General features: G+C 49.4%; 1 protein-coding gene across 1 annotated transcript in view; it reads right to left on the bottom strand.

The window, feature by feature from the left end:
• ZNF536 (zinc finger protein 536) overlaps window positions 1–18,330 on the bottom strand; it is a 276,649-nt gene that overhangs the window by 19,623 nt on the left and 238,696 nt on the right. The window contains 1 exon segment of the mRNA XM_032486222.1: window positions 1,785–1,937. Within this exon segment, the coding sequence (XP_032342113.1) occupies window positions 1,785–1,937 (153 nt within the window).

The following is an 18,330-nucleotide window of genomic DNA, read 5'->3' on the forward strand; positions in this document are numbered from 1 at the left end:
CTCAGGGACCTCTCAGTGAGGTCCTGGTGAGGGGTTTTCCATCCACAAGCAGGAATCTAGCACTTGAGGCCTGACTGCCATGCTGTGGCTTCTGACTGCTTCATGTGTGCAGGGTGCTTTTCCAAAAGGTCCACAGGTTCCATGGGAAAGGGTTCACCTACCTCACTACACTTGTCCCCTCTGTGTCGCCCCGCACAAGGTAGAGATCACAGGAAGAGGGTCACTCAGTTATTCTCAAATTTGTTCATCATTCAACCTTCCAAATAAATGTATTGTGCCCCTTGTGAGCTGCTAATTTTTGCAAGGTGCTCTTGTAGGCCCCGGGGTTCTATAGCAATTAAAAAGATGGACAATATTACAGCCCTCCCATGCTACTTGGCAGAAGACAAACAACACATAAGGAAATGAACAACCAACTGGACCCAATAATTTCAGAAAGTGTTAAGTCTATGGAGGAAATAAATCAGGGGCGAGAGGGATATTGCAGATGGGGTAATCAGGCACGGTCTCTCTGAAGAGATCACGTGAAGCTAAGCCCCCAGTGACACCTGGAGGAAGCACATTCCAGGTGGAGGGGGCAGTAGGTGCAGAGGTCCTGCGGCAGGAGAAAGGACTCTGCACTGGAGGAGAAGGAAGGCGGCAGCGGGGTTGAAGAAGGGGGCCAGATGAGTCAGATCCCACGAGCCCAGAAAAGGCGGGGAGACTGGTGTGTATTTTTAGGAGATCCCTCTTTGCCCTGGGATGACCCTACACGAGAAGCGCTCCAGGACAGGGAGGGACAGTGGCGACACCCACCTGCACCCAGGCTGCGAATAGAGACGGCAGCCCGTCCCCGCTGCCACCTGTCTCCCGGGCTCCTCTGGGTGTCAGGGAGATTTGTGGACGCCAGGTGAGGGTCCAAGTGAGGGCTCCTCGTCTTTAACCACACGCTGCACATGAGGCCCGTATGCACTAAATATCCTGCACAACCCTGGGCTTTATTGATTCCTTGGGAAATAGACCACAATTATTTTTGAAAATAGATGGCATATTTGTCTATCCTCTGAAGCAGCTCATACTCCAATAGATAAAGTGTCAGGAGAAAAATCAAAGAAAATGGAGGTGTCCATATCTTAGACAGATTTTTTTTTGTATTGGCAATGTGCAAACAACTAGCAGAAAAGCTAATAAGAACCGTGACTGAGGGACGAGGCAGAGAGAACAAGAGAAGTCCTCACCGCGACGGGTGTGGACGATGCCGAAACAGGGGAAATGACCGCAGTGGTCCAGCGGCTTGGTGAAAAGCATCTCGATTTTTCTTCTGAGGAGACCCAGTTGAGAGCCACCCATCCATCCTCCATTCCATGAAGTGTGGGAGGCTGATTCCATCTGCCCAGTTCCAGGTGTGGGCCAGCCTGTCTGCATGGGAGGGGAGGTGCCACACGCCCTTTTATATTTAGAGTTCGCGCTGGGTTCTCATCATCGGCACCAGAAAGACCCCTGGATGGAAAGTGCACCTTCAGTGCAGCAAAAGAAAACCATCTGCAAAATGTCCCAGTGCCTAGGACAAAGCATCACCATCCCAGACCTGGAGACCCACATCTACATGCCCACGTGTCATTTAGGAGAATGACTGTGAAGTGAGGTACCAGGATGCTAGGGTGAGTTTGGACCTACACAGTGATGCACAGTCAGGCCAACGGAGAACTTGACCACGTCAGTGACTAACACAGAGTAGACCTGGGACAGAAGCATGGCAGCCCCAGGCCTCCTCCTCCTCCGAGCTGTGCACCCAGATCTCTCACCTGTGTGTATCCTCAGGTGGACTTTTAGGTGATGGGATGTCCGGAAGGTTTTCCCGCAGTACGGGCAGTCCTTCAAGGCCGAGCCCAGGCTCCTGTCGCGAAGCAGTGCGGGCTGCTGGACACCGGTAGATCTCCCAGCCTCCTCGCCAATGTCTGCAGCGGAGGAGAAACGTTCTCACATCACTTCAGCACATGTCAGAAGTTGTTCGCACCAAAACTGCTAGCACCACACAAAGTTAAACATGTCAATACCACACCTGTCTATTTCATTCTTTAAATCTGACAGAATGCTGACAATTCATGTATTTTCTTGTTATTCTCTTAAATTATTTCATCTTTCCTATCATCATTTTAAGCAGCATATGGTACCTTTATATTGAACTGAATTAAACAAGAAAAGAAACAGCTGTGTCAGCAGCTGGTTTGATTTCTTCTTTTGCTTAGCTCCTATTAAATATTTTTTTTCCAAAAGTTTAAAAATGTTGGTGTTTGTTGAATCTGATTAATTTACAACATGGACTAGCTGGAGCGTCTGCTATAGGATCGAAATCGCATTTGCATTATATCAAGTAACAAATGAAAAAAAATGTGTCTAGGCTGAGTCCCTAAGACATGCAGACATACAGCTATTTTGAGACAGGAAAGAAAATTATCCCAAACCGATCATTTCTTCCTTGTGGAGTCTTGCATCCATCGCTGGCTGGTGTAATCTCATGAAAGGGAGAAGAAAAAGTATGGAAATGCGGTTCCACAATTAGCCCGTGATAAACATATAGTGACATATTCAGAGTCATGTGCAGAAACTCAGCTGCAAAACTCCCATAAACTTACAGCACTGCAGTTAAATCTTTGTGCAGTGACTTGAGAACTTCCTCTGTAAAGTATCAATACAAATTTTCCTTCCTGCTGTTATTTGTTACGTAACCCAAACCATTAGAAAATGGAATAAAATTTACATACGGCTACCTTCTGCACAGAAATGATGGGACATAACAGTAAATAAAACTGTGAAAATATCTAGTGGTTGCAGGATATGTTATTGCAACACCCGAGGCCTGACATCACGTTGCCAAAGAGGCGACATCACGGGAACAGGGCCGGAGCTGGGAAGCTGCGTCTGGAGAAGGGGGGCCACGCAAGCCTTCTCCCATGGCCTCCCCGCAGAGCTGGAGGCTGGCCTCCTGGCACAGAACCTGAGCTCCTGAGGCTGGTGGGGTCCTGGCCACCAGCCCACCCTCTAGGTCTCATGGTAGATCCACTCTGAGAACAAGGGGACCTTCTGGGATGATAAGCAGACCTGTGAGTTCTGCAGGGAGCAAAATAAGCAAGATCTGTACCTTCCAAGTCATGGAAGATGCAAATTGCTTTTACTCGCAACATCCATTCCTGGTGTTCTCTGCTCCCAGCCAAAAGGGACGGACTTAGAGGCCATGAACAAGGTGAAGGCAATCTCACTTAACTCTTATGTGGATGTTTGCTCGAAGCAACTGTGGAAACCCTTTGGCTTCGAGTGTCCTCTCTGCATTTGGACTGTGCACCATGGCATCGTCACCCTGGAAGAGCTCCTTGAAGGCACACTTTGATTCCCACTCTCCCAAACTCTTCTAACCATCCTTGGAAGGGCCTACCTGCCCAGCCCCCTCTTTTTTTTCTCTCATAATTTTGCACAAGTAGGAGGACTTGGTTCGTCCACATCTAGAAGTCACCCCACCTTAGCATGAGCTTTGTCGTTGTCTACATGGATGGGGAAAGACTACCAGAGATGGCTACTGAGCTACCTATAAGGGGAAATAGGCCCAAGAGAGTGTAGCAAACAAACGCCCACATGCCGAAGTCAGCACGGGCAGTCCATGCCTGCAGGTCGAGTCCACCAAGGCTGCCACCACCTCTGTCTCAAAGAGCCTGTGTGCTGACAGCCCAGGAGAACAGTGGCCAGATGCCAATTCCAAGTCAGCCCCATCTCAGGTGTAAACAGCCGAAAGGCCATCACTTACCCATCTCCCCCCACCCAGCCACCCCAACCCCAAACCTGTTGCATCCACACCCACCCCCAGCATTACTCATCCTTTTTGTGGGATCATGAAGTCAGCTTGAAACAACAAGCCTGATTAAAATTCGGCCCAAGTGCTCCCTGAGACAGGGTTAAGATTCTCTATTTAAGTTAGGAGGCTAAAAGCTGTCCACTTGAATGACAAGTGCTGGCTTCAGGACAGGGGAAGGTGGGGTGGGCTTTGGAAGGTAACATCTCTGCCCGTCTCCCTGTCTCCCAGTCTGCACGTGAGCACCTCCCCCAAATCCTTCTCCAGCGGAGCCCTGGGGAGCAGGGCAAGGCAGGGCTGCCCAACAGAAGAGAACAGAGAGTGCGGAGAACGTATTTCTACTGCCGCGCTCTGGAAGCCTTGACGGAAGGTGAGGATGAGCCACTTCTCCTTTACGTCACTCTAAGTGATGGCCTGAATCTGTTTCCCTTTTATCTTTCTATCTTGGATATGTGTGGCCCAATAAAAAGAATAAATTTGTAAGATAAACAGCTTTCTTTGCAGATTTAAGAGTCTAATTTTCACTTTGCACAGAAATGTGTTTTTTTTTTTTCTTTTTTTTGGTTAGGGGGGTGGCAGGCCAAAAGGCTTATGGCGTTTACTCTTAGACTAATCCAACTTAGAAAAACAAACTTGAGCAACGATGAAGGGGGATTGTGGGTGGTCCCAGGAAGTGTCCGGAGAGGCTGAGAGCCAAGTACAGTCGGTGATGGCAGAGGAAGGTCCGCTGAGCCGCACACTCACGGGGTCTGCGTGTGACTCCGTGCCCACACCTGGGCGGGTGTTGGCCCGCAGCTGTGCCCAGCCCTGCCGAGGACCCAAGCGGGAAAGAGGAGGCTGCTCTCTGAGTCTTCTCTACCCAGAATGTAAAGGCACCGGCAGCTGTCTTTCCACAAGACTCCTGGGGATGGAGTCTGGAGCTCTGCCTGTGGCCCCCGCGGCCGGCCAGCAAAGCAATCACTGGTCCTGATTCAGACCAGCCCTTTCCCAGCCCCTCCAGTACACAGGCGGCAGAAAGGAAACAGCATTATAAAAACGACATCTGTCATCCTTTGTCGGGCTGTTTGTGGGTTGGTCTGAGCTTAAAAAAAAAAAAGAAGGCCTTTTCCTAAAACCTACAGTATCTCATCCCTCTGATCAGACACTTCCTCTCAGTGTGCTGAGCAGACTAAAGGCAGGCGTGTGGACAGAGTCAGCCTCAGGCCTGCTGTCTATTCCTCTTGCTTATCTGTGCAAGGAGGGCTACCAGCTCCTAGACACCAGGGTGTGCCTGAGAGCGGGGGCATCTGGCTGCAGGCAGGGAGGCCACCTCCTTACCTAACACAGTTACTGCCTGGGTGTGCTCTGGGTCTCATGCAATGGGGAAATGGCTCCGAGATAACTCCTGTGGCCCCTGTTTCTTTTCTTGACCCCACTAAATAATATGGGATCCGTTCTTCAGAAATGGATGTCTTGTATGGTGGCAGCAAATAATATCACAGAGGAGCAGGGGCTCTCTACGCAACCCTTCCCGGGTTTCAGCCTGGAATAAGTGAATTGCAGGAGGGATCAAAAACTCTGCAAGCTTTCTCCTGGTCCTATAAGCTGAGAGTAGTTTGATTAAAAAAAAAGAGGACATGGATCCAATCATTTCAAGAATATGTTATTTGGGGGTGAGGGGACATCAGACAACTGACCTTTCTAATTTTGTCATCTCAAAGTCAGAAACCATGCCTCCTACATTCCCATTTGCTCCTTATAATCCTCTGCAAGTACAACAAGGTTGGCCTAGACCAGGGGGACGTAAAGTGCGTTAACCTTCCCTGAGAATTCACAGAGGGAGGGTAGGCGGGAGGTCCCACAGCTGTGGGCTGAAGGAGGGGAAAGGGGAATTAAAAATGGTCACGGTTGGAATACTTGTCATCAACTGAGCCACAAACTGGCAGTCCTGGGTAGACAAAGAATTAAACACTAGGAAGAAAGACAAACAACTTCTCAAAAGTCAGAGCTTAGACACATATACAAGGTCCTACTGTACAGCACAGGGAACCATATTCAGTATCTTGTAATAGCCTATAATGAAAAAGAATCTGAAAAAGAATAAATAAAAGGATAACTGAACCACTGTGCTGTACACCAGAAATTAACACAACATTGTAAACCAACTATACTTCAATTGGAAAAAACAAAACAAAACAGCGGCTGTCTGAATCCATCCCTGAGGTTGGCTATCTTGCTGTGCACAAATATGACTTGAATTTATGGCTGTCTCATTATACACTTAACCTGACTCATAGATAATACTTGGCTTGTGAACTAATTTTGTATTTTAAGGGTAGATTTCCCCCCAGGTTATTTTTAAACAGTGAACTTCCTTGGTACATATTTAAAATAGACTTGTTTGCCAAGAAGGCTGACCTTGGAGTCAGGAGGTGGGATCTCTTTCTTCTGAGTCCCTTCACCTCACCCCTGACCATGCTTCCATCTGACCCGGGGACTGGGCTTCCCGGCCCTTCCCCTCCAGCCCCTTGTCCTGCGATGCTAGAAGAGCCCCACGTGCCCTGCAAGCTGTCTTCACCCACCTTAGCCTCAAGCCAAATAAGAAACAGGGATGGGTCTTAGAGAGATGGGGGGAAATGGCCATGGAAGGGACAGTATGTGCTCCTATACATTCCACGAGCCCCTATGTTTGCCAGCTGCCTTTGCACTAAGTTGAGACCAAGTGACTAGTCCAGCCAATGGCTGGAGGTGATGCAGAAGAGAGACAGTGTGCCACCGTTCCCTGCCTCTCCTCCCCGGCGGCCACGATACCCCTGCAACACAAGGGTCGAGGGGCAGAATCACAAAGCGGAGGATGTCTGGGTCGCTGAGTCAACAGACGGACAGGCGTCGACCCAAGCCAGGATTTGCACGCATGAGAAGACAGCCTTGGTTGTGTTAAGTCATGGAGCTTTGGAGAGTGGTCATTGCAGGAAGAACAGGGAATGAAGACAAGTAAAGCTTCTAACTGGTGAGGTCTTCTGGGTTTAGACCCAGTCTTCCAGGTAGTCCTATTAATTCACAAAATGAGACAGAGACAAGGGCCAGAGAGACCAAAAGAGGCAGACTGGGCCTCAGAAAAGAATGCAAAGAGAATTTTTTTTTTTAAATTGTGCGTGTATTCTCAGTTCTCACCTCATCCTGCCAGGCAGCCTTACCCTTCACACGCCTGAATGTACATTTTGGAAAGATTTCCATTTAAAAAAAAATTGTAACGATGATGACGCTGACAAGCCCACGCAGGGAATGGAGAGTTATTCCAGCAGCCTCAGGTGGGGAAGGGAGCAGTCTGTACACCTGAGCGTTTACTACGTGACGACATAAAAGGCCATGGTATTTCAATTTCTATGCAACTCCTAGTATAACGGTAAATACATTTTCCCAGATGAGTTGTCCAGTTAATTCTAAAAGTCTGTCTTGTGCAAAGAGCGTCTCAAAAGCACAGCTCTCACTTCATTAACGAAGGAAAAAAACAATTTGTGGCATCTACGGGTTGAGTAGGCCACTGAAAAATCCCTTCTTTCTTCATTTCTTTGCCCACATATACCAGGGTTTTAAGATCTTTTCAGGCGAGGAAAAAGAGTGCCTTGGAGAAAAAGTCCAAAGGCATGTATATAGCTCCTCTGAAAAGTTCAGCACTTCCCTTATTTTGAAAACTTGACAATGAAAAGACTCAAATAAAACAGTGATGACTGTGGTACAGATTCCTGATTAAGATTTCCTTGTATTTTTGAAGATGATTTTTAAATTAATGGTACACATAAAAATGATAACGGGACAGCAAACAACTGAACTTCACTCTTGGAAGATAAGTCATGCCTTGGGTCAGTATTAATTCGGTGTCTCTGTTGTTTCATCAAAGTTCTCTGGTTTACGATGGCCATATATAGTCATGTTAAACAGTTAAGCATTAATACGGATTGGCAAAAGTATTTGTTTAAATAGAGAGCTATTTTAGAAAAGGATGACCACTTGTGTGAAGGCAGCGGCCAGCTTCCCTGTGGGTCCCTGGGACCTGGGACAGGGCTGGGCTCACCGGCAAGTCCCGGGCTCATGGCAGTTTGCTGGGTGCAGAGATGAATGTCCTCCATCATCGCCTTTCTCCCCTTTGACTCAAACTCAAAACTGTGCAGGGCTCCATTTGCTTTTGGCAAGATAGGATTTCTGGAATTGGGGAAATAGGTCACTAAAAGGCTAAAATTCGGAGGAAAAAAGTATAAGACACGAGGATCTCAAATAGCTTCTCTAAAGCAACATTTTGATGAGTTAAGTGAAAATGAATCAGAAACATATGGATTAAATTTCCCTTAAAATACACAAGGGCTTCAAAATCAAGCACTGTGGGCCAAATGTGTTTCTGGTTTTACCAAGCCCAGAGCCCTTTCTTAATTGTCAGGGGAGTGCGTGGAGCCCCCCTGCTGGTGACTGGGCCACCCATGGGGTCCCTTCCCGTTGGCCTTGTGTTATGCTGCTGTTGACAACATCCTTTGAAATCCTCCGGTTGCTGGCTCTCCCCTGCCCTCAGGGCTGGCTGCAGGCAGGCAGGCACTTTTAGTCCCCAGCCTGGGAACTGTGATCATGGATGCAGCATGCAGCATTTGGGACTCACAGAATCAACCTTTGACAAGACATCAGTGTGATGGGTCTTTGGGCTCTGCCCATGAGTCTCTTCCCTCTGGCCTGGCGGGTGGGGAGCCATCCCTGAAACTGCTCAGGTGAGCCAGGGCAGAGCAGGGTCACTTATGAACTGGCCTGGGTGAGGAGAACCAGGCAGGAGGATGAGTCTGGAGAGGGATGGCCCGGGGACCCACCATCTTCTGGGAAAGGCCTGGTCACACGCAGGGAGGGGCAGGCCACTGGTTCCATCACTCTTTGGAATAACGCCCAACTCCTTCCTTTCACCGTCTGCAACCCCCATCACGTCCGGCCCTCACTACTGCTCTGACCTCATCCCAACCACTGACTGTACTCCAGCATCCCATCTTTCTGTTTTCCTCTAGCCCTCCTGGCTGGTACCCAACTCTGGGCTTTGCTTTTGCTGCCCCTCCATCTGGAATTCTCTTCCCCCAGAATTCACATGGAGACCCTCACTCAGGCTTTAGTACACAGGCATCTCCTGGGAGAAGCATCTCTGACTCTGCTGTCTGGAGGAATCTTCTGGACTCCGGGTTGCCAGGGCACTCTTCCTCTGATCTGTCCTCCAAGGAACCTGTCTATCACCCTCTGCAGACACAGACTGACCTACGGCAGACACAAGCTCCAGACAAACAGGGGCCATTCACTGCTGTTTGGTGTTACGTCCCCAGCACATGCTAGGTGCTCCACTCACAGCAGGTGATTAAAAAAAAAAAAACAACTGTACATACTTTCTTCAAGATAAATAAAAGAATCAGAGGAGGCAAGCAAATTGGAATTAAGAAGCTAAGATCAGCTCCTGATTTTAAGAGGGGAAGCTGCTTTGAGTAGCCTGGGAGGAACTGGCCCTGGGCACCAGCAAAATACCAGAAATGCCCCGAAGGGTTGAGCACTGCCCATCAGGGGCTGGGGTGTGATACCAGCAGGTGGGCAGGAGGTCAGGGCAACCTGGGGAGGCTTTCTGAAGGAGGTGGCCTCGGAAGGTCTTCCGGTTCTCTCTCCATCCGGGTGGAAGGAGCCACAAACACACTTGAATCAGCAAGGTCACAAGTGAGCGTCTGAAAAGATGGCGGTGTGCTGCTAAGGGACCTGCCACTACTTCATCTGCCCACTGTCTGGCTAAAAAGGAAGATGTCATTGCACTGGAAGAAACAGCCTCCTCTTCGCATAAAGAGATTATTAATCAATAAAAAAGTATAATAAAACAGATATTTTCAGAGTCATCCATGTCCCAATTACTACTGTAATTATCACAAAATGTTTGTTATGTCTTCTCTTTCCCACAATCTAAATTACGTATTCCTTTCTTGAAAAAAAAAAAAAAAACCTAGACTATAGAAACCTCTACTTTCAGTAAAGCATAAATTCCCAAAAGATTTCTACATAGTTTATTTTCTTAAAAAAAAAAAAAACTATAGCTTTTAAGATCCTCTTAAGGTAATTTACAGCCCCCTCGTTTAAGGGTGGGGTGGGGGCTGGAGGAAAGACGGGAGGAGACATCTTTGACTGCCGGGTACGTTTCAAGGAATTCTTACCTAAATGACACTGAGAACTGGCTGGACCGATCGTTCTGCAAATGCACTTGGTCGGTCGCCATAACTTGTGGGGCTGACTCTTCTCTCAGGAGTCGCACACACTGAAAGGGGAAGGGGTGATTGGGAGACAACGCCTCCCCCGGAGACAGGTTTTGCCATATTCTTTTTTAAACAAAGAAGACATCTTAAGCACCTTGCAATATCTTTCATTTAATCGTTGGCAGAAGGCAAGTCCCTGATGAACACTGGCCTGTGTCTTTCTCTTTAACCAGCTGAGTGATCCAAGCTTTTAATATAGCCATTCCAATTATTGTAAAAGTCATCTAGTACCTTATAACCACAAATATTGACAGTTTATTGCACAACACATTCCTGACATTTGAAGGTCACACCATACATAATACATACTCTTTTATAAAAGTGTCTGGAACAAAGAGATACATGATAAGCAATTACCTCTCCCGGCTTGTACGTATGTACAGTTCGGGGCTGACTTGAGGTTGCATGGGAGGCGCGTGCACCATTTTAAATAATCTGTTAAGGCAGCATGGAGGCATTCATGATGGATAATTATGAAAAGGCTCATGGACACGCTGCAGTCCGACGGGCTGCCCAGGGCATGGGGTCCAGGCAATTCTCCCCCTCTGAGTTCGGGTCACAATGCCACCGAGAGCCCTGGCTCACTTCACAATCGGATTTTCCCCCAAAGCCACTCAGCATAACAGAGTCACAATATGTTCTTGTTTTTCAGATTGGTCTGCATGTGGCTGAAAGGAATTTTAAAAATCCACCTGGCCCGGGTTCAGATGAGCGCCACCCCACCCCCCGCCCCTAGCCTGCTGAGGTGTCCCAGACGGGCACTGGCACTGACCGCAGCGCTCATCACACACAGCAACCCCACTGTCCCCAGGGCTATGGCATCCAGAGAGACCCGCAGCACAGGAGTACGTGGCTCCGGCACAGGTGAACACCAGAATGGGAAGGGAACTCTGAAAACCCTGCTGAGGCCAGGCGACATCTCCAGAGGAGCATTCTGGGAAGGAAGGCACTGCTCACCGCCCCCATCCTGTCCCCACTTGTCCTTCAGGCTGACGTCTAACAGAAAGGTTCCAATCACAGATTAAGTGGAACAGGTTTGCAGTCCAAAGGCTTCCGGTCAAAACCAAGTTCCACCCATTCTTAAGAGTGTAATCCTGGGCAAATTACATAACCTCTCCAAGGTTCATTCAGTTTCCTTATCTGCAAAACGGGGATAGTCATAACAATTCATTTAGCACAGTGCCTGGTGCAGGATAGGCTCCAATTAATAGTAGCTTTTAACATGAATATTGCCAAAGGGACACGCTGCTTGCAAGGATGTCTGGGAGGGGAGGGCAGAGACCTGTGGCTTTCGCGCTCTCCCCACCCAGCAAGCCCCAAGCTGTGGGACCAGACACACGCACAAGGTCCAGACTGAGAGGGCGCGCTCTGTTTCTGAAAACGTCCAGGTTGGAGCAGTCTCTCCAAAGCTCCGAAAACCCAGGCAATTCTCCCAAGTTAACAGTGAAAAACAATTCAGGCTGCAATTGAGCTTCGCATAGATGACAACCTTTAATCACAGATGAAGCGGCAGGTCATTAGAATCTACACCAAACTCCCTTCCAAAGATACTAATGGCTGCTGTTTGGAAAAAAATATATATATATGTATATGTACATATACGTATGTTCATGTATAAAAGCAAATATATATATATATTTTTAAGCATATTAAAATAAATAATCAGCAAACTCTCAAGATAATCAAAAGCCCCTCCAAGAGTAATTTTATTTTGATTTCCAGAATGAACACCCTAAAATTTAAGACATGGGACCAAAATGATTTCTGTAAAGATGACGTGTTTATTAGCATTAAATCCCAGGAAACAGGGCTTCCTTATAAAGAATACGTTTTTGCATCTGAAAAGCATGCATATTAGGATGTGCGTGTTTCTTTAAGAAGCTATTCTGTTTTAGAGGGTAGCGGGTAAGATAGGGCACCACGTGATCAGGAGGTTGCTATGGTAAATATGCATTTTTTATTGAAGAGTAAACAGTGGCAAAAAACAAGTGTCAACTGCCAGCTCTGAAGTTACTGCCATTTTTGAGCTGCACTGACTTCTCCAGCTCTTTTAATTTGAGAATCTTTATCAGATGAACCCTATCAATGGATCAAGATTTAAATTTTTTTTTAATAAATGCTGAAACTTTCAATACCATATGAAAATTAGCAAAAAAAAAAAAAATTCTATCCAGCTCTACTCCTCACAGCACATAACATTTTTCTGGAGCTCTTCTGCCTGGCTGGCAGACCTGCAAAGGACAAAACCTTTGGCCTTGGCTCAGGCCACAAAGCAGAGGAGCCAAGGAGACAGCCGAGGTTACCCCACTGACCATTGTCTTGGTACCTGCTGGCAAAACAAAGCAGAGCTGATGCCCTGGGGAACGGCCTTCCCCATCCAGTGGTCCAGTGTCTGTGCCCTGGCAAAGCAGATGCCCCAGGTGGCTGGTAGGGCAGTGGACTTTAGCCAATATGACCGTGGTACATTTAGCAAAGTTTTCACTGTTTCCCACCCCACTGTAGAGAGTGGCTTGATGGCAACTTTGCTTTCCTCTGATAACCACAAGAGCGATGTTTCTCCATCACAAATCAGGTCCTGTTATAAACCTCACATAGCTCCTCAGCACGGTCACAACCTGAGCGGACCCTCAACTAGCCTCTCTGGCCATGTGAAGGGTCTGGATTTTGTTCTTCTCTGGCACCAGCTTCCCTGCTAGCCTGTAACTGGCAGGGAACCAGGCTGTGAGCCCTCCTCCTCCACATCCAGTACGTAGCAGGTGTCCAGCCATCATTCACCCAACACATGCATGAACGAATGATGTGTGAATGAATGAACTGACCCCCGCTCCTGGTGGGACTAGCTTCCTGCGTAGCAGCTTCTAACAGGTCAGATCTGCTCATTCTTCCCTGAATCACAGAGAAGAATATCAAGTGTTGGCAAAGTTCTCAAAGGGAACTACCCAGGGTCTAGAAATCCCATAAACTTGTCCAGAGGAATCTTGACCAGGGACAAGGAACCGGCCAAGCAAGATGAGTGGGTCCTCCAAGGAGCCCCCAGGAAGGAGGGGGCGGGAACAGGTGGCCCTGTTTGTGGCGGGAGCGGGTGGCTGGAGCAGAGCGAAGTGTCCACACGGTCCCCAGGCATGCGCAGAGACTGCCGGCCAGGAGGGGCTCACTTCAAAACACCGAGATGTGTTTGACTCCCAAGATCTGAGTTCGAATTTAAACTCGGTAATCCTGAGCAAACCGCTTAAGTGTCATGAGCTTTCAGTGCCCTTATCTGTATAACCGTGTCATTAATTGGATAATGGTACTTATCACAAAGGAATCTGAGTGTTTCGTGAGACAGGGGGTTTGCAAGGCCTTAGTACACCTAAAATCCTGCAGAGGGGTCATGGCAGAGCGGGAGAGTCACCGGCTTTGAGACGCCAGCACTGGGTCCCAACCTGGCCTGCTGCTTCCGAGCTACATCTTTGTAAATGCTTCTCCTAACCTTGCCCAGACTCCAAAGTCTGCCTGTAAAAGCGGAAATAATGGCACTGCTTTCCAGTCCCTTGTGAAAACCAAATGAGATAACGTAAGGAAAGAACATCTGATTGTCAGTCTCCCAACTGACAGCTCCCCTGACCTACCCGGGTCCGCAATATTCACAGCACAGACAACCAGGAAAAATGACCAGGTGATGATCACGTAGTGGAGTCGCCACCGGAGCCCGGCCCCAGGTCAGCCTCCCCTCTCCCACCCAGCACATTCCAAGCAGGACTCACGCTGCCAGACTGGGAAGACCATCTCCGGTGTGCAAAGGGGCACCAGCCTCCGTGGTGGGAAACCCATGGATGAGGCTCCACTCACACCCATATTTCCTAATCCCTAAATTACAGTTTATTTGGCACCTGTCCCCAAGGCATGACAGACTTATCATGGGAGGAAGACCGGGGACTCGGGGAGAGCAGTGCTAGACCGGGATGCCAGGAGAGACAAGAGTGTTCACCGTTTTGAACAACTCAGGCCTCACCACCCTGCGCTCTACCATGAGATGGCTGGTGTGAAAGGGAAAAGGGCAGGCTGGATTTAAACGTCTCCGCAGAGCACCCCATTGGCCCAGACACACCATCACTGGGCCTCTCAGTCCTGCACCCCAGGGGCCCTCTGATCAGCCCACACCCTGTCCCAGGAAAGCACACTCCAATACTAGGAAAGAATTTCAGAGCCGTCCTGCAGGCACTGGGCAGTGACTTGGGACAGTGATGTGATGTGAGCTGGGAGTTTTCCTCGACAGAGCTTTAGGGGGCCACAGAGATGCCGCTCCCACCCCCGCCCACTCTGGGTCTGTCCAGGTCGTTCCCAGAACAACCTAAGAGTCCCCAGCCAGCCCGCCTGGCCCTCCAGAAAAAGGAAGGTGAAAACTTTCTCCCTGAAGGACCTCAGAATCTCAACACATACTGGTCCCTCTTCCTGAAACCCAAACCCTAAACCCCAGCACACCACCTCCCCCTTGCTTGGTAATCCCACCATTCTTGACAGTTCAGCCCCAACGCTGCCTCCTTGGGGGACATCCTCAGACATCCTCTGATGATCCCAGAACGGAAACTTCACGACACCTACCAGAGTCTGTACTTACTGTAGGCGTGTGTGATACCTGCTTCATTTCTCTCTCTCTCACTGGTCTGTCTATTCTTTAAAAGCTGGGGTAGGGTCTGTTTTTCTCAATCTACATCCCTAAAACCTCTTGGCACAGAGTCGGTGCTCAGTAAATACTGGTGACTGACTGATGGATCCATGAATGGTGTTGGGAAGCTGGGCCGTGATTCCTTGGCTGTGTAATCAAAGGGGGTCATCCTTTTCTTTTAAGTCCTTCACTCACCTTCCCTGACCTGCCCTGGTAACGCTGAGCCCAGGGCTTGTGCTGTGAGGGGAAAGGCTGCAGTCAGCTCTCAGGGCCGGGAAGGGGAGACTGGGTGTTGCTCTGCAAGAGCCCTTGCACGGGTGCTGGGAGGGGGGCAGCAGTGGGCATGATCTGGACACAGAACCTCAGGGGTGCACACGAGAGGCTGGGCGGGTGCTGGCCCTGGAGCACTGCTGGTGGACGAGCAGAGTCCAGGCCCTGGGGCAGCACCGGACCGGTTCCTTCTGCCTCGGTGCTTCTGCTGAGTTTCTGGGCCTGGGGAAAAGTCTGCCCAACATATGTTCTTGGGGGCGTCCTGCCACACAGGTGCTCTGTGTGCGCTGCCAGAATGGGGACAAATCCTCTGCTTTCCCACCTGTGAGAGGTTTACTGGATGGTCCTTTCCCTCCGCCTGGGACCCTCATCCCTCCCCACTAGCTGGGCACTACCCAACGTTCACGGCTTGCGCTCACTTCCCCAGCAAATCTCTGGTCTGTCTGATTTACTGTGGCATCCCCAGCCTCTAGCAAGGTGCCTGGCACATAGTAGGTGCTTCATATTTTTAAATAAGCACAACAATTTGCTGTGGTGACCCCACTTTGCTAGATTAGATGGTGGTGACTTTTTCTTTAAAATGGAAAATTGCCTTCTCCATTCCGTTTGGAAGTTCTTCTACACTAACATCCAAGGCAGTGCTGCATTCACAACACACGAAGTCCTGTAATGCTAATTTCTATCCCATAAGCGAGAGAGCCAACTAAATGTTGCAAGGTTATTCAAAACTCCTGCCCCTTATCCTCTGACTTCTCCTTAGGGGAAAATTGCACAGGAATACATTTCCTCATCTGTATGTTAAAGCACGGTTATAATCCACCTATCATGATTGCAATTTTGGGAATCAAAACGGAGATCCAAAACAGCAGTGTGATCTACATTTTAGCCACATATATTATAATAAATTAAGTCAAAGAAAGAGTTCTGCATTAACTCTCGCTCTATTCCTTTAATGCCCCATAAGAACACTGAAGCCACCCTCCACGAGAGCTCTGGCCCTCCCTGCCGGCTGCCCGGGGCTGCCATGTGGCCTCTGCCTCACCACCTGGAAGGAGTGGCCACAGAGCCAGCTCAGGGTGTTGACTGAATCAGGCTTTGCAGCACAGATTCAAAGCCACAGAGATCATGCCAGGCGCAAGCAGGAGCCTCTGGAAGGAAGCAGGCAGTGTGGGCGGCATGCTGATGGACGGTCCTAGTGGACACCACGCTTCGGGACTTGGACCAGGCAGGCACACAAGTGCCCACCACCTTAATGACCTAGCCCACGTCCTTTTCCGTGCCTGGGCCTCCGTTTCCATTTCTATGGCACGTAGGGGTCGGGGGTTGCCCTCTAATCCAAACCGCAAACGTTCATTACACGGGGTTTTCATTTGCTAAATTTGTTTTCAACATTTACAGATTTGGGGCATTCACATGTAGTTTTGGTTTCGGGCTTCTCCTGAGAAACTGTTCTCTCCCAACAATGCTCGGTCTGCGGTCCCAAGGAGCAGTGGCTGTTGGGCTGGGCAGTGGGGGGCTTCCTCCCTACGCCAGGCCCCTCCCTCGTCCTCACTACCTGGGGCTGCCCCAACCCGGCAGGCATCGCTCTGAATCTACCATCTTGGCTGAGATGATCCCAGACACCCTTTCCACCTCTAAAGACAGCCTCAGTAACCTTAGTTGAGCAAATAAGGCAGAAGCCTCCAGACTAATTCTCGTAATTATGACAGGTCTGTTATTTCAAAGCCAGCGATGATTGTGGGGTCAGGTGCTCAGAGGTGGAGGGAGAGGAACGTACTTTAAAGCGATAGCAAATATCCTTTGATTCTTTGCTATGATACCAAATTGCATCCAGAAATGCTGAGACATGCGCTCACAACCTTAGTCAAATTTCAAAGCGGCCTCGGCAGGAAGGGTGGTGATCGGAGGCGGGGGAGGGGCGAGAGAGCCACGTGATGGAAAGACCCCGTCCAGGACTCGGACACAAACCCCCCACTGCCGCGCTGGCCTGAGAGCCCCTGTCACCCGCCTGCCCTCCACGTCGGCTCCAGGCACGCAGCCCCCCACCTTCTCCTCTCTGCCTCTTCACGTGTTCCCACCCTGCTAAGTCGCACTGTCAGGGCCTCCCCAGCACAGCCCCATCCTCTGAGCCTTTTCTGGTCGTTTCTGCACAATGACATGCTGCCCTGGGCTGCTTTCTCATTTTTCTCCTGTGTTTTGATTCCAGCCTGCTTGCCCAGAGTACCCTGTGGGTCTGCCTGTCTCGTAATCACCTACAAAGCCGAGCAAAGGGCTGGCCCACTGAGTGACTCAATAAACACAGGTTGGTTGACCTTTCCATGGTGAAAGACACTGTTATTATCTCCTCCAGGGCTTTCTTCACAGGGCTTCTTCGAGGAGAAAGGCAGATCTGACCAAGGAACTGAAAACACTTTGGACGCTCTGGCCTCATTTCTCACTTGGTTTGGGCTCCCGATATTTGCTTGAATATGAGTTAATTCATTCAGCCAGCAAGTATCAGCAAGGCCTGCTCTGTGCGGGGCACAGAGTCGGGCGGCAGGGCAGCGGTCCACACGGCAGACCGGCGGCGCTGCGCAGACGGCAGAGGGGGCATCCGGGATGCCCGTATCATGCGGTGAGGTGCCCAGTTCCCTCATTCATCCTCGTTTGTCTGCGAGAAATTATATCGCAGCACACACTTCGACGGAACCCACTCTTCCTCTCCGCCTTTGCCCCTCTGGGGACAAATCTCTGGCCCGTGTAGGATCCTTGGCTGGGTCCCTTTCTGAATGTTCTTTTACTTCTGGGACTTTCTTCAAGCAGCAGAGGGGCAGGGAGCACTTCTCATCTATTCCCACATCGTCAACCGTGGATTTGTGGCTATGGGGCTGAGCCCAAGGAAGGCCCTCTGTTTTATCAACGGAGCCCCAGAGGTGTCCCTCCTGCTCCCGTGGTCAACCACAGGGCACCTGCTGACATCCTACTTTGTGCCAACAGCAAGAGACACTTCCAGTGAGGAAGGTCAGAGGTGGGAAGTTGTACCCTGAAGGAGCTTAACACGCATGTGGGTGAACAAAGTAAATATAAAGAAAAAATAATAATAGTGATGATGAAATATGAACTACAGCATGGTAAATGAATGCCAAAGACTAAGACAACCATCACGAGAGCCGCCAACGTTTACCACATGGGACATATTATTATTCCCATTGTACAAAGGAGAAAACTGAGGCTCAGAGAGCTGAAAGAACTTGTGTAGGCTCAAACAGCTACTGAGGGCAAAGCCGACTGCAGTCAAGGTCTCCTGACCCTTAACCTCTGTG

The sequence above is a fragment of the Camelus ferus genome, chromosome 9 (genome assembly GCF_009834535.1).
Source record: "Camelus ferus isolate YT-003-E chromosome 9, BCGSAC_Cfer_1.0, whole genome shotgun sequence".
Taxonomy (NCBI): domain Eukaryota; kingdom Metazoa; phylum Chordata; class Mammalia; order Artiodactyla; family Camelidae; genus Camelus; species Camelus ferus.